The following is a 25,026-nucleotide window of genomic DNA, read 5'->3' as shown; positions in this document are numbered from 1 at the left end:
ACGCTAGACAAGCCCGCACAGGAGACGAGCACCAAAACGTATGCTCAACGTATGCCCCTATATATATATATATATATATATATATATATTTATTTATTTATTTCTGGAGACGGCTGCTCTAGACGAGGCAGTGCTCAGCTCACTCCGAGCCCAGAATGCACTCACTGACTTTGAGAGGAGGTACGATAGAGGTGCTGTACACACTGCTGCAATCTTTTGGAGAAATACACCCGGACATATCCTGAGCCCTTCGTTGCTTAGCAGTTTTAAAACGGGAGTAAACTGCTCTCCGAAAAATGTGTCCGATGGTCGTGCACACCCTCCTGACTGAAACATGCAGGGGGATACGGCGACCAGGAGAACATGTTCATATTTTCCTGGTTCCAGTGCCTCAGATTAGCCGGAGGTTATTCCACAGGCTAGGGGGTAAAATAAACGGTCTACGCAGCCATCGGAAAAAGGACTCTACTGACCACAAGTGCCTTTTTGAACATAAATATATTTACTCAAGTTTCCACCGCCGCTGCCTTCTTGGAGGTAGGCAGCCGGGCGATGTCAGCCACGCTTACTACGCAGTTGTGCTTTGCACCTCCGCTGGAACTTTCCTGGTTGGGGTTAGGGAGTGACTCCAGTGGTCAGAAGCTCCTGGAGGGTTTACACAGGACCTGAAGAGATGGAAACCTGCTCCCACTAACGAGGCACGGCTTCGCCTGCACGCGAACCGGCGCCTCTCTGCCAGGGCATTATGCAAGAGATTTGGTTTGGAGTCCACTTTTACCAAATGGAAGGAGAGCGCCGCCTGGCCAAACCAGGCGACCTCCTCCATTTGTTTTTCGATCAAGTTTTGCATGTGCTGCGTTTCCAGTTCGTTCATTTCAAGGTCGAGGCTAATGATGAAAGAAATTCTGCTTCTTGCGTTGACACTCCAAAGCGCTCCAATTGTCCGTTTCTGATGTATTTAAAAGGTTGTACATCCGAAGTCAACGGGGCTGTCGTAGGATGCGTTTCTCCTCCAGCAGATGGAGAGTGCCTGTGGGAGGCCTGTGGCAGAAAGTGCACGGGGGAGCAGGAGAACGTGGGTGGCCGTTTTGAGCTGCCTCTCTCTTCCTGCCCTCGGCCGGTCCCACTACAGTGAACCTATGCAGCCCCCCCCGCTTGTTCTCCCACAACCCACGGGTGTCGAGAGAATATCTACGGGAATTGGAAACACCGGTTAATTCAGCGACGCACAGTGCGGCCGCGTCAATTTGTCTGACACGTGTAAGGAAGGTGCGTATCACAGGAACAGAGGGACGAGAGAACAAAGTGGAGGACAAAGAATTGATAAACGGCAGCGTGCCTCCATCACGGTTGCACTGAGCCGTTGTTTACCTGCAGCTTGAGCTCGAGCCAGCTGACGTTTCTTTGCCCAAAGATTCATTGTTTGAACACGGACGTTCTACAGGGTGAAACTGAGGGTTCACCTGCAGCTCCACTCACAAGCACAGGTGGTCATTGTAAGCCACACTGTGTGGCCCCATGGAGGGTAACGTCGGCACGGCCACCCATCGGATTGCCCAGAACTTTTTGGTCCATGGAGGATGGAGTCTAATTACTTTGGTGATCAGGCTGACGTTTGAGCTTGCAGGTGTTAGCATTTAGCTCAAAGCGGTGAAGCCTCGCTACTTGTTGAACTTAAAGCATCGAGCGGTGAGGTTGCTGATTGCGACCAACGGAAACTTCTCCTTTTTGTTAAGCGCGTAGAACGAAATGTAATGTCTAAGACCACTCATTCTAAGATATGAAAACACAACAAATGTTCAGGTACACTAAAGAAAACATACTTATCAATATTATATTCCATTTCTACCAATTGATCCCCCTTAGTCTCATTGACTTGAAATCGCACAAAAAAAGCTTTTTTTAAGTCCGCCTGGTTACATTGTTTATATTTTTAGAAAAACACTTCTCACCTCTCAATCAATTGTTCACATTGCTTTCAAATTAGTGCCTTACCAATTGTCTTACTAATTATGAACTTCAAAAGGACGCGCGTCCTTCTGTTGAGCGAAAAAAGGGCTTAAACCCAGACTGGCTGCTCACGACTATATCTAATGTAGGGTATATTTCTTTGTAATCCCAGCTACTCTTCTTTTCCTTGCTCTACCAGTTGGTGACAAAGTGCCTGCTGACATCAGACTGACCTCCATAAAGTCCACCACCCTGCGAGTGGACCAGTCCATCCTCACAGGTATTTTCCATCTCTCGTGGGACAAACAACGTCCACGTCATTCAGATAAGACTCTGCTCCCTTGCACCTTTTTTATTTATTGCATTTACTGCATTTAAGACCGAATGTTCCAACCATTGTTTACTTTCGTGTCCGTGTTGGTTCTTCCGACCCCTTCAGGCTGTGGGCGTAACTCTGTTTGGCTCCGTGACTGTGGACCCGTCACCTTGCTGGTCGTATCGGGGCACTTACAGATCTAATCCTGGACAATCTTTTTCTTTTCAGGGGAGTCTGTGTCCGTCATCAAACACACGGACCCGGTTCCTGACCCCAGGGCTGTCAATCAAGACAAAAAGAACATGCTGTTTTCTGTAAGCACTTCCCCCTGCAGCTCGCTGAGTCATGCTTATCCTCCGCTTTGCTATCGGAGATTGATGTCATTATTGGATACAACCCTGACTTTCAGTCACGCAGTTGAACTTAATGTTTAGTCAGAATGGTCACGCTCCTTCTCCGGTGACCCAAAGGCAGCTCAACGTATGCGTGTTTTGATTCTTCGCCATTTGAAGGAAACTCTTATTTTCACAGATTATTTCTGCTTCATATTCCAGCACTTATTTCTTCCCCTCTCTTTTTTTTCTTCTTCTTCTTTTCTTTTTCTCAGGGCACTAACATTGCAGCGGGCCGCGCCACCGGCGTGGTCGTTGCCACCGGCGTCTCCACAGAGATCGGTAAGATCCGTAATCAGATGGTGGCTACGGAGCAAGAGAAGACGCCGCTGCAGCAGAAGCTGGACGAGTTCGGGCAGCAGCTCTCCAAGGTCATCTCCCTGATCTGCGTGGCGGTGTGGGTCATCAACATCGGCCACTTCGGGGACCCCGTCCACGGCGGCTCCTGGATCCGAGGGGCCATCTATTACTTCAAGATCGCCGTGGCCCTGGCCGTGGCCGCCATCCCCGAGGGCCTGCCCGCCGTCATCACCACCTGCCTGGCCCTCGGCACGCGGCGCATGGCCAAGAAGAACGCCATCGTCCGCAGCCTGCCCTCGGTGGAGACGCTGGGCTGCACCTCGGTCATCTGCTCTGACAAGACGGGCACCCTCACCACCAACCAGATGTCTGTGTGCAGAGTAAGTGTCCAGACTGCTGGTCATACGCAGCTGAATTGGTATTTCATAACCACATCCTGTCGTTAGATTGACTCTTCATAAAAAAACTTACTTCAGTAAGTGCGAAGCAGGTGAATTCTGGAAAATCCTGTAAAGTTCACCTCCTTTTGGCAGGTTTGAGATGGCGCATGGCTGGTAGGAGCCGGCAGCTCCAGTATATCAGCTGATCAGCTCACACAAGCGAAGTGAAGGCTTTCCAGAATGTCACATGACCTGAACAAACACGCCTCAGGGATCCATATCCCGCACGGTCCTGCAGGTTTCAGTGTGTGAATAGCGGATACATAATTACATTAGACGACAAACACTGAAAGATCTTGTCCACAACTATTCACGGGTGGTTCTGTAGCACATGGCCTCACCCTTTCCTTTGTGTGTGTGTGTGTTTTTGTGTGTGTGTGTTTGTTGCCTGCAAGCCGTCTTTGCTCCAAGCGCAGAGTAAATGCCAGCGCTGCTGTTTGCCTTGGCTCCTTTTCACGGCTTTAGCTCTACACACACACACACTCTCGCACACCTAATCTTCGTTAACACCTCTTGTCCTCACATCCTCCATCTCACCTCAGCTGACTACCTCAGAGGTTCTGGTGGCCAGCATTCGAGCCACGTCCCATAAAACCAGCTCAGTTACTGAAAATGGAACCAAAATAATTTCAATATGTTTTAGAACATATTCAGCCGTCATCAGAGCTGATACTCGGTTATTGGACATATTAATAAACACACAAACCCGAGGTCCGAAGCGGTAAAACCATCCGTCCCAATTAGCCTTAAGATTAACTTTATGGATGCCTCAGGACCCATGAAGACAAATGTGACGAATGAACCAGTAAAAAAAGTTATTGCAAAAACGTTGTCCTGATATTCAAAGACTGAAGTAGTTTATGCAGAGGCTGATGTGGTGCTTCAGCTGCGTGTGGACATCAAGGGGAAACCACGTTTTGAGTGTATAGATCTCTGTCTGTCAGTATCCATTTTATTCTCTCACTGTCTCAAAATGGAGTTGGCATCAGAGGACTGTGTGCACTTCCTGTACGGAAGACACACTCTTGCGGTGTAAAGCGCCCCTCCCTCCCTTTGCTCCCCCGAGATAACGCAATGAATGCGTAGCAGGGAGTTCCCTCCAGCCGGAGCGGAGAGCTCACCGCGAGCCCCGAACCCCCCCCCCCCCCCCCCCCCCCCGACAGGAAAGAGAGCTGACGCTGGTAAATATTAACCTTCTGCTTCCACCTGCACTCCCTGGCCTGCTGCTCTCAGCACTCTGGTGGAAGATAAGGGAGACACACACACACACACACACAGAAACTTCCTCAGCCTGCAGTTGTTGTTTTTTGGTCATGGTGTTTCCCTGATTATTATTTTTGTGGTTGCATAACTTTCCCCTCTTCGTGTTCGTCCTGTGCTTCGACGGCTGTGTTTGCCCACATGAATGTTTGCCCGTGCTTATCCATCTGTGTTTATTCTTGGACTGGTCTCCAGCCAGTGGCCCTGATAGCACCATGGCTCTCCCAGTCCTCGGGGCTATCCCCATATCCGCAGGATTTCCAAGGATTCCCCCTCCATATCCTGACTTCCCTTTTTCCTACACACACACACACACACACACACACACACACACACACACACACACACACACACACATAAAAAAGGCTGACTCACATCCCACCCACCCCCCCCAGAATACAAACTTGTGTCACTACCACTGACTCGCATACCTCACACTGTGCCGTGTTTCCTTGGAGACCAGCGGATCAGACGGGGAGGGCAAAGTGACCACGGTTGAAGGAGCATGCATGTGCACGTGTCATGCTTGAGGAGACGTTGCTCTCCCTGAGTCGTCATTGTCGATCTGTTATATTGCCGAGCCTGATGACATTTGTGAAATTAAGAATTGAGCCAAGGGGGGGGGGGGGGCTGCTGTTTAAAAAAAAAAAAAAAAAAAAAAAAGTCCCTTAAAGAGACAGTACACCGCAAAACGAAAATAACAATCTGTGAATAATGGGAGGTAGACCTGTGATGTTTGGACCCACGTTTCAGTGAGACGTTTTCAGGATAACTTCTGAACTCGAGTGCTCTCCTGCGACCACTTCCTCACAAGTACCACAAGGGAACAGCTGGTGCAGCCAAACAAACACACATTGTCTCAATGAGAAGGAAGGTTCCCTGGCTGAGATGTCGGAGGCCTGCAGCTCCGTCTAACAGCTCATTGTCGCTGCTCCCGGCTGTTCCACTGCTCCCTAGGACATTTACCACCGTCACAAATGACCACGGCCTTTGTTGTAGACACGTTTTTTTAATCAACGGCAAATAATAATTTTTTTAAACGCACCTCGTGGTTCACCGGTTTGATGTTTTCTTTTTGATGTTTTAGCAGGGAAAAGGTGAGCAGTTAAGTTTGGTTAGAAGTTAATTGGAAACACATTTAAGAATGTGTGTCACATAAGCAGAATATCAATAGAAATATTTAAACAATCCAATTTTTTTTACAATTTTTTTTATTATATTTATTTATTTTGACCCAGGGTCACTAAATGGATGTCTAAGTAATTGACCTGTGGCCAAGTCGTGCCCCTGGACACAGACTGGCCGACCTTAGCGTAGCGTTGGCCAGCTCTGTCCAGGGCTCTGCTCCATGGTGATATGAGACTATCGTCTTAGATGTTGGACATCCCAGTTTGGCACCAGTGTTGCGTTCTTTTGCTTTTTAAAGGCTGCATTTCAGTGAAGTGATGTCATTTTCTGAACTTAACAGACTCTTCTAGCAATTTGCATTTACCCACTTAGTTATTATATCCATATATAGATATAATATTTCTTCAGTGCTCTAAAGCTCCAACAGCTTGACGGAGTAGCAACGGGGGGGAGCGGAGGGTCAATTGCCTGAAGGCCCCTACTGGTTCCCAGTGAACTAACAGAGAGGTGGATTTAAATGGCATCAACAATAATGTTGGCTTACATGCAAGCATTGTTTCCTGGGAATCCTTTGTGCATACGTTGCAATTTGAATCATGTGTGGGAATGGCGGACTTCACCACTTGCAACAAAAACTACTGCAGTATATTTTTTTTTACAGAAGGGAATCCATTTGTCGGCTATTCAAGCTCCAACTTGAATACTCCCTCTCTCTGCCACTGTTTACTGCAGTAAAAGAAGGAACATGTTCACACTGTTGTCAAAAACTACAACTGCAAAATAACATGTTTTCACTAAAGCTATAATCATGAATTCAGTGACAGCTTTTTATAACTGACTTTCATCGTGTCCGGACGAGACGACAGCAGCAGACTAAATGCAGTGTTCCTGTTGTTGGGGAATAATTACTCCATTAAAAGGCTAAAACCTACCTTTTAGGCTGTGAGGGGCGACGGCGAGCTCTCATCCCAAGTCTGCTATTGATTTTGTGTTCCTTTTTTAAATTGGTGGTGGCTAGACTCAGAGAGAGACGCACACACACGCACACACACACACACACACACACATACACACACACAGATACACAGGAAACTAAGTTCAACCAAATAACTGCTTCATTAATTCTTCAATCAGTCAGATTTAATGGAGTCTCCAACAGAGTTAAACAAGGTCATATGAAAGTTTTCTGTGTGTTTTACTTTTTTTGCAGGACTTAAGTGTCGAGATATAAAACAACTGAATATTAATAAAATAATGGAGGTCACGGGCAGTTTTGAAGTCTGTTAATGTATGTATGCCCTTCAGATAAGGTGTGTAGATGCAGAGAGAGGCCATGGACTCATTCTTATAAACAACCAGCTACAACACTCCTTCCCTTTTTTATTGTATATATATATATATATTTTTATTTTTTTATTTATTAGCATTACTAGTGCATCATCCTTCCTTGGGGAATCTCAGGAAAAGAGTTGCCAACAAAGCAGAGCTCCATCTTTCTCCCTTTTTGCTTTGACGATGAAGCGTTGCATCGAGACGTGTGAGAGGTGCCACTCAAATGTCGCCTCACGCAGGGAAGTAGTGACGATGCAGCGGCTGCTGGGAAAGCCTTCAGCCCGGGAGGGGAAGGGGGGGGGGGGTATTTGACTCTGGATCACTCCAGATAGTTTTTGGAGTCACCGGCTGTAGTGTGACCTCGACCTCCCCCAGTGACCCGTTACCCGGCCTGCAGAGTACTTCCTGTTTGATTTTCACAATGCTTCACAACCTTTAATTTATCCGGAGCCCGTAGAGAAGTATTGGAGAATAATTGCTCTTTTGTTCGCTGCATCCTGCTTCCGAGTATTTACACTCGTACTTATTTGAAGTGTGCTCTGACCCCGGGGGGCGACGTGTGAGGCTCCTGACCATTGGCAGTAAATCAATTTGACTGCTCCAGCTTGACTAACATGTCCACTACAATTCCACGCTGGCATACTGTAAAACACGGAGGTGTTATATTACGTCTTTGAGCAGCTCCAGGACATTCACCACCTCAACAACAGCTTCCACGTAAATAACTCTATGATTAACCATCAGATTCAGATTCATATGTATGTATGTATGTATGTGTGTGTGTGAAGTTCACCTCCTTTTATATTCAGTACTGTACGTATGTTCTGACACCTAATGAACATTGTTGCTTGAATTTAGGTGCTTATTACACAATGTAAATATTTCAATAGTCCTGTGCATTTATTTATACATGTTTCCATACATGGTAAGTCCCAATCTATAATATTTGACCTTCTAAATTACATATCTACATGGATAATGGACAAGTTATTGATGAATTGTAAGAGAACATGTAATTGTCTGCTTGCGAGCGCAATGCTTTAATAGTGAATCCACTGGCAGGTTCAGTGGGGTTGTAGACAATAAAGTAACAGTAGTCCTTATTAATATGACTTTGACTCTATGAGTTCCTGCACCCCAGGTCTGACTATTTAGCCAACTACACTGACCCCGTTTTGCTTGTTCTCCTCTCCAGATGTTTGTTACGGACAAGGTGGAAAATTCCAGCTGCAGCCTCCACGAGTTCTCCATAACCGGCTCTACATATGCCCCTGAGGGACAAATGTAAGTGACGGTTTCAACATGCATTAATTATATTGGGGAAAGTCTGTCCACCCTTACTCCTTCATTCTATGAACAAATTCACCGAAGCAATTCCAGCTGAACTGGACGAACCCCCACAGCCTCTTTCCTCTCATCCTCGCTCCGATCAAACATTCTGAATTGCTTCTCTTTTTTTTTTTTTTTTCTTTTTTTTTGCATATAAATGTTGTCGGGCAAACTCTGATGTGGATCTCTGGTCCACTATCTGGTACATCAGTGGTAATGATTACCCAAAACGTGTTTCTATCTGTGCTTTCTGTTGCTATGGCAATAACCAGGGAAATAGTTAGTAATCCTGGATGTTGTTTTGTGCTTAGTACTTATGTGGGTTTTGTGTGGTGATTTTGATCTCTGCCATATCGTAATGCATTTTTATACTTCAGTAAATGTGCGTCCGTGGAGGACTATAGGTAGGAGGCCCGTTATTAGGCAGGAAGAGGATTGTACTCCATTGTGTTGGCACGTTGTTTATTTAGCTGCTCGTGAGTACATTGTTCTGACTCTGCATGAACCGGTCGATTTCATAACCGCAAAGTGTGGGTAATCGTGTGGGAGCTTCACTAGCAACGGTTGCAGTCCGTACTGGGAATGGATCCACGGTTGTCATGTAATCCGCACTGCTTGTCGGGAACGTACACACACACACACACACGCACACACTGTTTTACTACCGTACAACCCGTTTCCTTTGGAATGCTAAACAACTGAACTGTCATCCCCACTCATAAATATTGATTAGGTTATTGTGTAGCGAACTGTGTGTTCCCCTGTGTTTTGCTGTCGTGAGTGACGTGTGTGTGTGTGTGTGTGTGTGTGTGTGTGTGTGTGTGTGTGTGTGTGTGTCTGTCTTTCCAGACTGAAAGGAGACAAGCCCATCCAGTGCGGAGACTTTGATGGACTTTTGGAGTTGGCCACTGTGTGCTCTATGTGCAATGACTCTTCACTGGACTACAATGAGGTCATACACACACACACACACACACACACACACACACACACACACACACACACGTACTTCCATCTTAGTGAGGACCCTCAATGACATAATGCGTCCCAAGCAACTTACCCTGACCGTAACCATCACATCACTGAGTGCCTGACCCCAACACTAACCTCAGCCTCATTCTGACCTCAACCTTAAAACCAAGTCTTAGCCCTCAAAGAGGCCTTTGAAGAAGTGAGGAAATGTCCTCTCTTTCCAAAAATGGTTGGACCTCAGTATGTAGCAAACGCACAACATACACACGCGCACATACTTGTACCTGTATAAGTTGTTTCCTCTTCTATTCCTGACGACATTGTACGTTCCTATGCAAACCAAACCCATCTGTGACACATGCAGCATTGTCTTTCTTTGCAAAAGCCCTCACGCGTTGACAGTATGTTCATGCACACACTGTGACGAGTCCATAAACGGTGGAACTGGAATACACACGCATTGCAAAAAGCATTCTTCTCGTCTCTCCTCCAGCTCAGCTAATTTTACTCCGACGTATGATCTTTTTCTCTGGTTTTGGATTGCGTTTCTCACCTCTTTGTCATCACCATGGTATCATGGTAACCATGCTGAGGAGCAAGGCCGGCGATGAGACTCTTTTCAACTCCCATGCGTCCTCCCGGACCAACTGTTCTCGTAACGGGTCGCTTTGCCACCACAGGAGTCAGAGATCAAAGGCTGCTAAGCCAGGGGAGAGCGAGGAGAGGTGTTTTATTGCTGAGTCACACCAACAAATGATGTGTGGTACGCCATTACTGGTCCACTTGGCATGCAGAGGCAGACGTGAATGACGAAAAGATTTGCTCACAGCGCGTGCGTGTCCATGCAACAATGGAGGCGGTTTCTCGTCGCGTTTGATCTCAAATGTGTCATCACAGAGGGGTCTGACCTCTATAAAACAGTTACACAGCGTGTGTTGATGCCTTTCTCTTCTCTCGTAGGCCAAAGGGGTTTATGAGAAGGTGGGTGAAGCCACAGAGACGGCTCTCACCACCTTGGTGGAGAAGATGAACGTCTTCAAGACCGACCTGTCCGGGCTCAGCAAGGTGGAGCGCGCCGGTGCCTGTAACTCGGTAAGCTTAGTGTGGAGACGTGCGTGTGTAGTTTGTCTGTTAAAAGGAACTCCAAGCCCAAGCCATACGCGAAAATAGGCGAATACAAGGGGTGACAGTGCACGGAGTGGAACATAAGGTCGACCTCTTCGCAGATGACGTCATTGCATTCCTTGAACGGCCTAGTGAATCGTTGTTAGACCTCTTGAATGCATATGGACAGCTATCAGGATATAAGATAAATATAACTAAAACCCAAGTGCTCACTATCAATTATACACCACCAAAGGAGATCAGGGAAAAATACAATTTAAATTGGAATCTAAAGAAAATTAACTATTTAGGGGTAGAAGTTACTAGGAATTTACCAAGACTATATAGGGCAAATTATGATAGGATTATTAAAAGATATACATAGATGGACCACCCTAACATTGGATTTTAGTTGAAGGATTGAATTAATAAGAATGAATGTATTACCCAGACTTTTGTATCTGTTTCAAGCATTACCAATACAGATACCTCAAACACAATTCATAGCATGGGACAGGATGATATCCAGATTCATTTGGGGTGGGGGGGGGGAGAGAGGCCAAGAGTGAGATTCAGAACTCTCCAGCTAAAGAGGGAGAAGGGGGGCCTGAGCCTGCTGAACCTGAAAGAATACTTCCACGTGGCCCAGCTGAGATATGTGCATAGTTGGTGTAAACTGGACTATGAAGCAAAATGGAAAGAAATGGAAAAATCATTTGGAATGTGTCCGATACCGAGTATAATAGGAGATAAGGAAACATTTAAGAAGGTTAGAAATCAAATGGATTCGATCACAAAATTTACCTTGGAATAATAGGTTCAAATTACTTAGACATAATAAGGCGGAGAAGAACGCAAATTTATTGAAATGGGTGGCTTTTGATAGCAGTTTTAAACCAGCTGGGCGCGGTGGGCAGAGAAGGGCATTACGGCATGGTGCACACTGGTGGAAAAAGGGAGGATGAGGAGTTTTCAAGAAATATGACCTGGATTGGTGGGAATTTTACAAATATTTACAGGTATGGGAATATTATGGAAAACGGATTGAACAAGGTGGTACAAGTAATGATTGATGCATATAAAGGGAACCGGGTTAGGACTATAACTACACTATATAAGGCATTGATGAATGACAAAAACGCAACAGGGTATATAAAAGAAAAATGGGAAAGAGAATTTGATATGGAAATATCTGAAGATGAATGGGATAACATGTGGGAAAAACATAAGACAACAACCTGTTCGCGAGCCTGGAGAGAGTTTTCCTGGAAAAATCTAATACGGTTCTTTATCACACCTAAAATATCAAATAATTATTCTGAAACAAGAAAGTCATGTTGGAGAAATTGTGGGTCATCTGAAGCCAACCATGCACATATATTCTGGAATTGTCACAAAATAATAGGGTTTTGGGGAATTGTCCATAGGATAACACAAGATATTCTGGGATACACATTTCAAATGAATCATAAACTGATGTATCTGTGTATGCACACAGAGAATGATGTACATGATGGGGACTTGTATCTATTCAAGATACTCATGGTTGCAGGTAAAAAGGCCATTACAAGAAAATGGGGGACGGATGATATTCCCACTCAGACCCATTGGGTGGACACAGTGGGGGAAATAAACATTATGGAAAGACTGACACACAGGCTGGCTGACAGGATCACGGATGGACAGTAAATGGAGGAAGTGGACTCTATGGCAGTTGACACAGACTTGATATGACAGCAGATTTTTCATTTTTATTTCTGGCTGTCGATGTTGTTGATGACTTATATTGGTGTACTTATTGTAAGAAAATGGTAAAAAAAAAAAAAAAAAAGGAACTCCAAGGACAAAATGCCCCACAAAACATCTTAAAAACCTTACACACCAGTCTATTTCTAGGTGTTGGAGTACCACTTGATGTAAGAACAAGTTCTATAAAGCCGTTTGTGGCTTCAGAGGGAGCTGCACAAAGCCTGATAACTGCCTTTTGGGGCTAAATGCATAATGGGTAATGTAGGCGGCATGTTTTGTGAAGAAAGAAGAACGTATAGAGTAAACAAGACGATATCCTTGGGCCTTGCCCTTCTCTGCATGAATGTGAGCGAGACTGTAGGTGCTCCGCTCATCATGCCAGACAGTAGGATGACACAAACAAACGTGTGCCAGATTATTAAAGTCTTGTTGTATTTAGAGCGAGTGCTTTACTCCAGGGCTCTTTAAAGATCACGGTTGTTGATGCACGCATGTTTGACATAAGGGAGTGATCCTGTGAGTGTTTGCCTTTTTTGAGTTGAAATAGTCCAAATGAAGTTTACGACGTGCGTTACTTTGAGTTGAGGCTCATTCTGCACAACGCTAGAGAGGAGAGGTTCTGCCACACACACACACACACACACACACACACTCACACACATTTCCGGACTTCCGTGACATGTTTGAAGTCCCCTGACGGAGTGCGTGTGCAGCTCAGTCTTGGCATTAACCTTTCAGCCTTTTTTAATGTGTGCTATGATGAGTGCAGACTGTGAACTAGAGGGACACCTACTGGTGGAACAGGACGTGACATTAAATGCCGATGATGCGGTATGTAATGAATAGGGATGTTTTATAGTGTTGAGTTCCTTCTTGTTTGGCACTTGGCGGTGATGTTCGACATCCGTCCCTCAGCCAGGTCTACATTATCACCCTGTGCTGTTGTACAGGGACATCTGAGGCTGCAGCCAGACATCCAGACGAGGTGGCTCTGAAGTGTTGTCCTTCAGCTGTCAGTAGCTCAGCAAAACGTCTGTCAGCTGCCCACGAACACAGCTTCTTAGCTCAAGCTCTCACCCTCATTACGACTCTTTTCCTCAGTCTGTTTTTTCTTTCACTCCTCAGGTGATCAAGCAGTTGATGAAGAAGGAGTTCACCCTGGAGTTCTCCCGTGACCGCAAGTCCATGTCTGTCTACTGCACCCCCGTCAAGCCGGGCTCCCAGAGCAAGATGTTCATCAAGGCACGAATGACTGACACACACGCACACGCACGCACACACACGCACGCACACACACACACACACACACACACACACACACACACGCACACGCGCGCACACACACAGACTAACTTGTCATCGCTTCATTGTCTTCTGTTGTGTCACTGTGGTTCCTTCTCGCAGGGCGCTCCGGAGAGCGTGATTGAGCGCTGTCAGTACCTGCGGGTGGGAACGGGGAAGGTGGCGCTGACGCCAGCCCTGCGCGACCAGCTGCTGTCTAAGATCAGGGAGTGGGGGACGGGCAGGGACACCCTGCGTTGCCTGGCGCTGGCCACTCACGACGTCCCGCTGCGCAAAGAGCAAATGGACTTGGAGAATTCCAGCAAGTTTGCTCAGTACGAGGTAAAGCAGACGTTCGTCTCAGGCATCCAATTTGTTCCATTTTAAGTCACAGGGAGTAAAGCAGACAGCACACTGGATTATTGTTTATTATTTTCCATATTTAATGTGATTTTGCACAAGGTTTCCTTACTCCTGCAACAGAACTGATAAGTTTCGCTCGGGAGTTAATTGGCGAGCTTGAGAGGTGCTGGCAGGCAGATTCTCTTTTACCTATAGACGGAGCGCGGCTAGCCGTCTCCTGTGTTTCCAGTCTTTATGCTAAGCTAACTTCAGGCTGGAGCTTCCCTATTAACGGACAGATGTGAGAGTTGTATCGCTCTAACTCTCTAAGATGACAAACTGTTCCTTTTTTAAAGTCCTTTCTGCTGCCGTCTGTCCTTCGTTGGAATCGGAGCAGTGATGTAATCTCTAATCACTGGAAGCAACCCTAATCCCCCCCCCCCCACTACCTCTTTTATTTGTCTCCCTCCGTTTCAGTTGGGTCTCACGTTTGTTGGCTGCGTGGGCATGCTGGACCCGCCCAGGAAGGAGGTGATCGGCTCGTTGAAACTGTGCAACGAGGCGGGCATACGCGTCATCATGATCACGGGGGACAACAAGGGCACGGCCGTGGCCATCTGCAGACGAATTGGCATCTTCGGCGAGGACGAGGATGTGACGGGGAAGGCCTACACGGGCCGCGAGTTCGACGACCTCCCGGTGGAGGCTCAGAAAGAAGCCGTCAAGCAGGCGCGCTGCTTCGCCCGCGTCGAGCCGGCCCACAAGTCCAAGATCGTCGGATTCCTGCAGGCGTTCGATGAGATCACCGCCATGGTGAGGAGAGGGGACGACGCGCACGACTTCCTACACCGGCACACGTCCCCTTCCACTGTTTGCCACATATTGTATATTTCCTTTGTCACATGTTTTGTGTGTGTGTGTGTGTGTGGGGGGGGGAGGGTAGATTCTCCATCTTCAGCTGTGTGTTATGTGAATGACTTGTAAAATGCAATAGAGGAGGCTGGTGAGGCATGACATGTTTGGGGTCTCTGCGAGGCTGCTCTCTCAGACTGCTATCAGAAGCTGTCATCTCGGGCGCGCTCTGCTGCTTCCTGTCTGACACGCGTCTCAGAAGAGGGGTTGATCCCAGGGGACGGTGCTCGAGGGAGGGAGACTGCAATATCACCATTTGCCTGTCAGAGTAACCGGAGTCTGGAGCCGCTTCAGGCCATGACAGATTAATACACTTTTGCTTAACCCTGGCTGGATCTGAAGCGAGAATGAGACTTTGCCACGTGAGATCTCCGCTTTAAGAGTCCCCTAAATTGGTAACGTGGGCTCAATATCAGGCTGAAGCGGTTTAGTTTACTTGAACTTTTATCCTTTTGGCTTATTGCTCCCCAAAAATGTTTGATTTATTTGACACTACTTCTTTTTGCTGCAGTCATTAAACGCTGCCACTGTTTACAAGTTTAGTCTTTTTCTCGTCGCAGACGGGAGATGGTGTGAACGACGCCCCGGCCCTGAAGAAAGCGGAGATCGGCATCGCCATGGGCTCCGGCACGGCGGTGGCCAAGTCGGCGTCCGAGATGGTGCTGTCGGACGACAACTTCTCCACCATAGTGGCCGCCGTGGAGGAGGGCCGAGCCATCTACAACAACATGAAGCAGTTCATCAGATACCTCATCTCCTCTAACGTGGGAGAAGTGGTCTGGTGAGGAACGGGAGCGCACACACACACACACACACACACACGCACCATCTGAGACGCATGTCTTCGCTGTCAGTCGGCTGATGTTTGTGTTTCTTCTCGCTGTCCGTCTCCAGCATCTTCCTGACCGCCATCCTGGGCCTCCCCGAGGCTTTGATTCCAGTCCAGCTGCTGTGGGTGAACCTGGTGACCGACGGCCTGCCGGCCACCGCCCTGGGCTTTAACCCCCCAGATCTGGACATCATGGACAAACCCCCCCGCAACCCCAAGGAGCCCCTCATCTCTGGCTGGCTCTTCTTCAGATATATGGCCATTGGAGGTAGTGTTGACTCAATGCTCAACTGAGGATGGGTTGAAACAAAAGTTGTTGGAATGTCATGATATATGGAAATTTTTTATATTTAGAATAAAAGGAGACGTGCTGAGACAAATAAAATGCAATGTAATGGTTCGTATCTGTAGAAACATGGCGGGGCAAAGTGGTGGACACCATGGACCATGGACTACTTCCTACGTAGATATACATGGTGGTAACTCTAGTGTCTGTTTCTCCTGTAGGATATGTGGGTCTTGGAACCGTGGGTGCTGCCACATGGTGGTTCCTGTTTGATGTAGAGGGCCCACAAGTGTCTTTCTATCAGCTGGTGAGTTTCAAACCGTTGCTCTGCTCCGCTCGGTCAGCTTGCTGCCACAAGGAGTGCCAGCCTCTGCACATAGTTTTGGTTTTTCTGTTATATTTTGATACGCACCCCCTTCCAGCTCTCTGGAGAAGGCAATGTGTGGCGATCCCAGTGATGTATAGAAATAGAAAGCGAAGTAAGACCCGTGTGGCGTGATTGCACTCGGGGTGGGGTACGAGGCCAAGGTTCTGCGGCTGTTCCCCCATCAGATCTGAGCTCCATCAAACAAGGTTGCAGGGGGTCCCGGTGACTTCCTGCCGGCAAGCACAGAGACACACACACACACACACACACACTCTTAATCCTGCTCCGTCTCTCCCTCTCTTCAGAGACACTTCATGCAGTGTACTGAGGACAACCCCATGTTCCAGGGCATAGACTGTGGGGTGTTTGAATCCCGCTACCCCACAACCATGGCCCTGTCTGTGCTGGTCACGATCGAAATGTTCAACTCTCTCAACAGGTCAGTCGTCCTCTGCTGCGATGACGGGGCATGCGCTCCTTAAAATGTCAGATATTTCTATCTGCTGTTGGTGAATGTGGCGGAGGAATCAGCCACACAGCTTGAGAAATGGAATAATGTCTATTTCGGGAGGCAGGAACTAGAAGGGAAAACCTCCCGGTGTTTTTACCAGGATGGTGAAAAAGAGGAGCTGCCTGACCGGTGACAATGTTATCCTTGATTACACATGCTATCATGTCTGCCTATATAAGGAGGCAGACATGTCGTGGCAAGTGAAACGTCTTCTCCATCGTAATGCGGTTGACACCTTTTGTGAGCTTGCCGGAGTCCTTCCCATTTGATCTTTGCAACATAATAAGACGACTCCCATGGAAGTCGCTGATGGTCCACATGTTTTGATCTATTCCAACTTGTTCCCCACCAGTTTGTCTGAGAACCAGTCCCTGCTCAGGATGCCTCCCTGGGTCAACTTTTGGCTGCTGGGCGCCATCATCCTCTCCCTCTCCCTGCACTTCTTAATCCTCTACGTCGAGCCTCTGCCAGTAAGTGTTCATATCAAAGATAACGTGTTTGGAAGTACTGAGCATACATCTGGATTTTTGGATTCTCTGAAACTTCACAGTAACTCCTTCACAGGTAACAGACTAGCGGATGTACAAAAGGTTATTTTTGTGGGGGACGTGCTCCTTCGTGACCACTGCAGAAACGGCTTGGTTGCATTTCATTGTCCAGCATCTGATGCGTTGACGACAGAGTTTCTGACTGTAAAAGGGAATGTCCTGTGCCCTTCAGTTGATCTTCCAGGTGACCCCGCTGCGCTGGGCCCAGTGGATTATGGTCCTGAAGATTTCCTTCCCAGTCATCCTCTTGGATGAGGTACTGAAGTACATCTCCAGGAATCATCTAGAAGGTATGTGGAGCCTCTTTGGTCCACTTTTCCCAATGAATCGACCCACAGAAGTGTGTGTGTGTGTGTGTGTGTGTGTGTGTATATGTAACTAGTCTGAAATGTATAGTCAGTAAATGTTATGATATTAAATATCAGATTTGACTGATCTTTTTTCCCTCCTCCTCACCTTCTGTGAAAAGGTACTCTGTCCCACCTCTTCATGCCTCCTTCCCTCCCCATTAGAAAAATCTATGCTTTATGTATTCTAAATGATGTGTTTGTTTTTGCCAGGTGATGAGGAGAAGAAATATCGGAGGAGGTGGCAGCAGCTGAACTAAGACGTCTCCCTCAACACACTCGCACACTTCGACACACGCCTACCCTCTTCCCTTTAGGAGCTCAAACCCTTATCTCTTCCTGTCCTCATTCCCAACACCTGCATGTCCAAAAAAATCACCACTAGCGATGAGCAGGGCTTGCATGAGAGCGTGTGTGTGTGTGTGTGTGTGTGTGTGTGTGTGTGTGTGTGTGTGTCTGTGTGTGTGTGTGTCAGCCAACTGCAGAGATGGAGGAAAAAAAGAAGATAAAGCTTCCCAGGGCTCTTTTTTTTAAGATTTCTGCTCATTGTTGTTTTTGGCTGTACAGTCCAAAGGAAAGGGAGGACGGGGGATGACGAAACGACGTCGGCTGTTTTTGTGTCCACAGCAACATTCTGTTGGAGAACGTCACCGGGCTCTTGAGTTGGAGATGTCGCTCCGCCTAAAGGTGTGACTGGCTTTACGCTTCCTTCGTCTCTTAAATTCGAGGAGCTGAGGTCGCCTCACGGACTTTGCAAACTTATAGAAATGCATAAATAAATAAAAAATGTCAAACGGCAACCTGACCAGCATATCAGTCGAGTAGTCGTCAGCCGGTCACACAGCTGGTCCTGCTAAGCCTCGCGTTAAACATCCATCTGCTGTGGAACGTCTAAGCTGAAGGCCGATCGGGGCGCGAGGATGAAGCTCCGTGACATTTTGGACATAATAATTGTCTCGGAGCATCTTGTTGTTGCTCTCCCCTTTTTTTTAATTGAATCAGTTAATCCGTACCCTGCACCAGCGCTGACGCGTGTGCGTGTGTGTGTGTGTGTGTGCGCGTGCGCATGTGTGTGTGTGTGTGTGTGTGTGCATATAGCCTTACTTGAATGAATTTGTCTGCTCTGACTTGATAGTCGACCAATCGCACAGACGATGTAGTGAAAGTAAGTTCTGGCCCGTAAACTGCTCGACTGCGTCAGTCTCACTCGGTCATGAATCGTGTGCGCGTTGGGCACGTTCAGCATCCATGCCTTATCCAGCCCACTGCACCTCCACATGGGAACATGTGGTCGACATGAATGTGTTCCTGCGAGCCCCAACTTAGCCCACTCACATGCGCCCCCCCCATCAGTGAGACTCTTGGGTCGAGGTCTCAAAGACTGCCCCTGAGTGTCCCTCCTTGTCTGAGGCATGTTTAATAGGAATCCCCTTGTTGTTGTTGTTGTTGTTGTTGTTGTGCTTCCTGCCGCCGCTCCTCCTGCTCTCTGAGTGCTTCAGCGACTCACTTTGGTATTGTTTTATAGCGACTAAATAGTAATGTATTGACTGAATGAACCTGCGCGGCTTGGATTGTGTCTTTAAGTCTTAACTATGGGTTTCTGTGTGGGGCCCTGGGGACTGGGGGGTTCAGTGGTCTCTTTGGTCTCTCGTTGGCTCCTGGTGGGACAGGAGTGTGCACATTCCAACTAAAGAAACGATCCCGCTCGGTCAAAAATAATTTAAAGGAATTTGATGAAAACGATGAGATCTTCGAGGCAACGGTCTTTCTTCCTTTCCTTTCCTTGCCTCCACACCAGTGTGACAGAAGAGCCTGGTTTAGAATACACAAGGAAAATCCCCCCTTAAACACTTCCAACCATAATGACCAATCTGCCATTGCTCACGATAGTTGCTGTATTCATCTATTTTGTTGCCTGGTGATGTTTCATTTCTTCCTCTAGAGGATAACTAGCCCAACTTATAGATGGCATGACGTCATATTTCCAGTTCCACATGCTCTCTGGGGCCAATTGTCGGAAGTGTACAGTAAGAAATCACTCCCTTAAAGGGACATATCATGAGAAGGAAAACTCACTCTTTCGGTGCTTGTGCACACACATTTGGGTTTCTGGTAACTGAATAAAAATTTTTTAAAAAGACGAGTTGACATGCGATTCAACCAGCCATTCACGTTTTTGTCTCCCCTTCCCACGTCACATGCAGGCTCGTTATAATGTATCCGAGTAGCTCCATCACGGCTCCACGACTACCCAGACAGAGGGTGAATGCAGCTATATTCAGACAGACAGTAGGAGTAAAATAACGTGTGAGAGGATTTAAGGGTGGAATATCCCTGGATTTTGTCTGTAATTATTGGCTTGATTCCGACTCCATTTGACATAAAACGGCCGCTGCGTTACATTTTTGTCTCCAACACCATGTGGATGTGGCACCCCAGTCCAGACCAGCAGACCACTTGTCCCAGGTCTCCATGGCTCTGTAACATACTGGCACTCTGGCCACTAGGAGATAGAGATTTTTTTATATATATATATATATATATATATATATATATATATATATAAAAAAAAAAATCTGTCTGTATAGCCTTGTTATTTACTACTGAATCCTCAACTGTGTACAGAAGATGAGAATATGATCGCATGGCACCTTGTTACTGTAATAATAACCTATACAGTATGTAATATTTAATTTTTTGATAACTCATCAATGAAACCTACCAACAACACAGACCTGCGAGAAACCATTTTTTATTTTTCTTTGAGCACATGGTATCTAAAGATCTTCTTCTTTTCTTATTGTTTCATAGAATAGAGCGGTTGTTTCTTCATTTTTCCCATTTGGTTTTTACAGTTGCTGGGGTTTTGTGTCTTTTACTGTAGGAAAAAAAAGAATATGACGTTATCGTGTTTAAGATAGACAAGAATCATACTTACGCTAATTAATGACGATGACGCTGATCATTTCAGTGATGGTTAATCCGGTGTGAGAATGTTCAAGAATTTGCGAATGAACTGTGTCTGGTTTACACTGAGCGATAAGCAGTGATGGATTATGAAGTTTTATGACTGTAAATTGAAGGGCTTGGTGTGGATGCAGGCTCTGGAGACCCCTAACACTCAAAGTCCTCCACCATCTTGTTAAAGAAAATAACCTCCGTGACCGACGGTGAAGGAGTGATCAGTCATATGAATAACATCGTCTCTAGAGCCCGAGTTCACCTCTGAGAAATTAAAAAGGATTCTCTGTATTGCCTTGTTAATATTGATTGTGGACACAGAATTTTATAAATGACAAAGATGTGGAAATAAAGATAATTTATCTTGTTATTTATTCAGCGTTTGTGTTCCTTTTTTTTTTTTTTTTGCCATTCACTGAGAATATGAAACTTGAGAAATAGTCCTCCAAAACAGTTGACACAAAGATTTTTTTGTGGATTATTAATAATGTGATTTCTCAGTGCTTTACGGGCTCAAAACACATGCACATGTGATATCTGCAGCTACCTGAATATGTTTTAAACAAAGATTTTGGTCAAAATGGGTTTTTGCAAGTTACATTTATGTCGATGGCGTGTGACAAAGGGCCTAGTTTTGAGAAGAGGGATCCATGTGTACAGGTGCTGGGTCAGAAAAGAAGCTGAAGAGTTCAGACCTGCACTGATCCATCCCAGAAACTTCCACTCAACTTGTTCCTCTCCAACTGAGGTTTCAGGTGATCAGTAAACATCACAAAGCATCACTCAGGAGGAGAATAAGCTATAGGAGAATATAGAAGGAAAAACCCCACATCAAATGAGCATTATATTCTACAAGAACAGATTAAATATGTTATTGATTCAGCAGAATGGCATACAAATAAAGGATTATCTTATCTTATCTTAAATAATAAAAATGAGATTGATGGAACATGTTATCTGTTCAAATGACCAAAGTGCAAACATTTCTATTCATTCAGAACTAGTTGTACAATAAACTAAAATCACATGCAGGAATTTGAAATGAAAATACTGCAACGATGAAACTCTTCATTTAGGATCCCAGAGAGATGAATCGACTGCATCAAATCGTAACCTCAGACCTGCAAACATTAAGTGGTGATGAACAAAACCATGGAAACATGGAACGCTTTCTGCTCAATATGCGTGTATTTCATTGTGATCACACCAGCTGTAACATTCAGACATCTCCGATAAGTGTCGGGACTTAACACATTCAAACACACAAAGAAAGCCCCATGAACGTGAAAGATGGGCTTAAATCCATATGCCTTTGTCAAATAGCCTATAAACATCGTAAAAAAATTCCAAAAGGTAATTACTAAGAAACTAAAAAACAGCCTAATGCCAGTATTCTAACACGCAAGAATGAAAAAGCCTCAGGAAATGTACTTGTTTTAATTGATTTACAGCAGAGTACAGAGTATGACTCATCTGATCTCCTTACTAACGCACACCGGGTGCATTAACGCGTTTGAACCAGCAGGGGGAGATGTTACGCCACTCTTCCCGTGTGTTGAAAGCTGTAAGGTCACATAAGGATGTTTGAAATATGACCCAGCCTTCCTTCTCCAGAAGAAGATGCTCACAATGGCAAAACAATCGGACAGGACGGTCACATGATCCGTCTCCCCCTGTCGCTTTACCTTACCTGAGGCCACACAAGTGAGAGTGAAGCACACCCTCTCCGGGGCGGGGCCGTGGGAGGGTGGGAGTTCCTGGAGAGAAGGTGGGATCCCTAGAGCTGCAGGGGAAATGGAAGGAGGATCTCATTAGTGTGAGCCCGTTCATTTTCACCCTGAGCCTCAGAGGGATGCAGGTAAGTCAGGAGGGGCAGAGTCCCAGTGAAACACAACACACACACACACACACACACACACACACACACACACACACACGCGTGTGGCTGCTGAGAAAATGCAATACGAGAGATGAAGGTGTTGGGATGGAGTAGGGTTGTTGTTGGGGCCTTTTTCTGAAATCAAATGGTGCAGAACGTGTGATTGCATCGGGTGCCTCAGATAAAGTCACCACATCAGGAGAGGGGTGCTCCCAAAAGCACAACGCATGGAAAATGATGAGTACTTCCTTCTATATTTACACTGAGGTGAAAGGCAGAAGGGAAGTAACGCCGCAGTAGATGGGCCTTGCATGGCAGTCGAGATGAAGCAAGAGCTGCTCGCTGTGAGGACACACTTCTAGAAAAAGTGCCTTGAGACCGAAAAAGGTTTGTCAGAAATACTTTACATTCCGGGGGGTGTTTGTGCTGCGAGGGAGGACACCCTGCCCCCTCGCCCCGCGCTGTCAGCCGGCATAGTGCCAGGAGGCCGAAGCTGTTGCCAAGACACTAAATAAACTCTCCAAGGCCGCAGCCCCACCAGCACCGCTGTCTAATGTACTGCAGTGTTTACAGCGCCTGGAGGTTAGAGCGAGGGGGGTGTGTCCTGTATGAAGTACTCACATACTGCAAAATAATGCCACGTTACTGCAGTTACTAGTCACAATCACAATCAGAACCATTTATTGCCAAGTAGATTGGACATACAAGGAATCGTCTTCGTGTGGTGCGTAACATTGGACAATAAGACAAATAAAGGATCTTATGAAATAAGATGATTTGCTATATATTAAACTACTCAACAGTATTTATTTGTTTGTCAATTAGAAGATCTATTGGCAAATGTTTGAAGGTTCCTTCTCAAATGTTAGAAGGTTCCTTCTCAAACGCTTGTAGGTTCCTTCTCAAACGCTTGAAGGTTCCTTCTCAAATGTTAGAAGGTTCCTTCTCAAATGTTAGAAGGTTCCTTCTCAAACGCTTGAAGGTTCCTTCTCAAACGCTTGTAGGTTCTTTCTCAAATGTTTGAAGGTTCCTTCTCAAACGCTTGAAGGTTCCTTCTCAAACACTTGAAGGTTCCTTCTCAAACGCTTGAAGGTTCCTTCTCAAACGTTAAAAGGTTAATTCTTAAACGTGAGGATTTGCTGCGTTTTGTTGTCATTATTATTAATATTATTATTTAGTTTTTACTTTTCTGAAGTTGTACAATGCAACATGATCAATCAATTAATTTATCAATTCATGTATAAAATAGCTGAAGATTTACCATTTTATTTTAAGGTACAAAACATTAACGAAAATGTCCAAAATAAAAAAAGATAACCTTAATAAAAGGTTAGCTCCTAATCCAAATAAAACAAACTTTTGGTTTCGTAACATGTTACATTACATTACATTACATGTCATTTAGCTGACGCTTTTATCCAAAGCGACTTACAATAAGTGCATTAAACCGTGAGTCCAAACTCAGAACAACAAGAATCAAGCAAGTACAATTTCTTCAATAAAGTTAAACTACAAAGTACTATCCGTAAGTGCCATTTAAGTGCTACTAAAGTGCTATCGGTAAGGGACATTTAAGTGCTACTACGGCATTTAAGTGCTACCTATTCAAGGTATAGTCGAAAAAGATGTGTTTTTAGTTTGCGCCGGAAGATGTAGAGACTTTCTGCTGTCCTGATGTCAATGGGAAGCTCGTTCCACCAATGAGGAGCCAGCACAGCAAACAGTCGTGATTTAGCTCGAAGTGAAGGAGCTACAAGCAGATTGGCAGAAGCCGAGCGAAGTGAACGGGCTGGGGTGTACGGTTTGACCATGTCCTGGATGTAGACTGGACCCGATCTGTTCGCAGCACGGTACGCAAGTACCAATGTTTTGAAGCGGATGCGGGCGGCCACCGGTAACCAGTGAAGGTCGCGGAGGAGCGGAGTAGTGTGGGTAAATTTCGGTCGGTTGAAGACCAGTCGAGCAGCTGCATTCTGGATGAGCTGTAGAGGTCGAATGGCATTAGCAGGTAGACCTGCCAAGAGGGAGTTACAATAGTCCAGCCGTGAGATGACCAGAGCCTGGACCAGAACCTGTGCTGCCTTCTGAGTGAGAAGGGGTCGTATTCTCCTGATGTTGTACAGCATGTACCTACAGGAGCGTGTTATTGCGGCAATGTTGGCAGTCAGGGAGAGTTGACTGTCGAGCGTCACTCCGAGGTTCCTGGCAGTCGGAGTCGGAACCAGCACTGAGTTGTTGAAGTTAATAGTTGTTGTTGTCGTGGGTGGGAGAGCCTTTTCCTGGAAGGAGGAGAAGTTCAGTCTTGTCCGGGTTAATTTTCAGGTGGTGTGCGGACATCCACTGAGAGACGTCGGTCAGACAGGCAGAGATTCGTGCTGCTACCCGTGTTTCAGATTGGGGAAACGAGAGGATCAGTTGGGTGTCGTCAGCATAGCTGTGGTAGGAGAAGCCATGCGAGCGAATGACAGAGCCAAGAGAGTTGGTGTACAGA

At 46.1% G+C, this 25,026-nt stretch overlaps 1 protein-coding gene across 3 annotated transcripts in view; it reads left to right on the top strand.

Moving 5' to 3' along the window:
- The window catches only part of atp2a3 (ATPase sarcoplasmic/endoplasmic reticulum Ca2+ transporting 3), a 35,425-nt gene extending 14,395 nt beyond the window's left edge, over positions 1-21,030 (top strand). For all 3 annotated transcript variants that reach the window (XM_034549701.1, XM_034549703.1, XM_034549702.1), the window contains exons 6-21: positions 2,150-2,230; positions 2,495-2,580; positions 2,874-3,338; positions 8,314-8,402; positions 9,297-9,399; positions 10,380-10,511; positions 13,398-13,514; positions 13,677-13,895; positions 14,373-14,708; positions 15,368-15,588; positions 15,702-15,904; positions 16,144-16,229; positions 16,595-16,728; positions 17,153-17,270; positions 17,521-17,638; positions 17,909-21,030. In XM_034549701.1, coding sequence (XP_034405592.1) covers positions 2,150-2,230; positions 2,495-2,580; positions 2,874-3,338; positions 8,314-8,402; positions 9,297-9,399; positions 10,380-10,511; positions 13,398-13,514; positions 13,677-13,895; positions 14,373-14,708; positions 15,368-15,588; positions 15,702-15,904; positions 16,144-16,229; positions 16,595-16,728; positions 17,153-17,270; positions 17,521-17,638; positions 17,909-17,955 — 2,555 coding nt within the window. In that variant the 3' untranslated portion in view covers positions 17,956-21,030. The remainder of the gene's footprint in view (positions 1-2,149; positions 2,231-2,494; positions 2,581-2,873; positions 3,339-8,313; positions 8,403-9,296; positions 9,400-10,379; positions 10,512-13,397; positions 13,515-13,676; positions 13,896-14,372; positions 14,709-15,367; positions 15,589-15,701; positions 15,905-16,143; positions 16,230-16,594; positions 16,729-17,152; positions 17,271-17,520; positions 17,639-17,908) is intronic.
- Positions 21,031-25,026: the final 3,996 nt, after the last annotated feature.

This window comes from Cyclopterus lumpus, chromosome 14, assembly GCF_009769545.1.
Source record: "Cyclopterus lumpus isolate fCycLum1 chromosome 14, fCycLum1.pri, whole genome shotgun sequence".
In the NCBI taxonomy this organism is placed as follows: Eukaryota; Metazoa; Chordata; class Actinopteri; order Perciformes; family Cyclopteridae; genus Cyclopterus; species Cyclopterus lumpus.
Note: the sequence above shows the minus strand (reverse complement) of the source record. Positions and strands in the feature narration are given on the sequence as shown.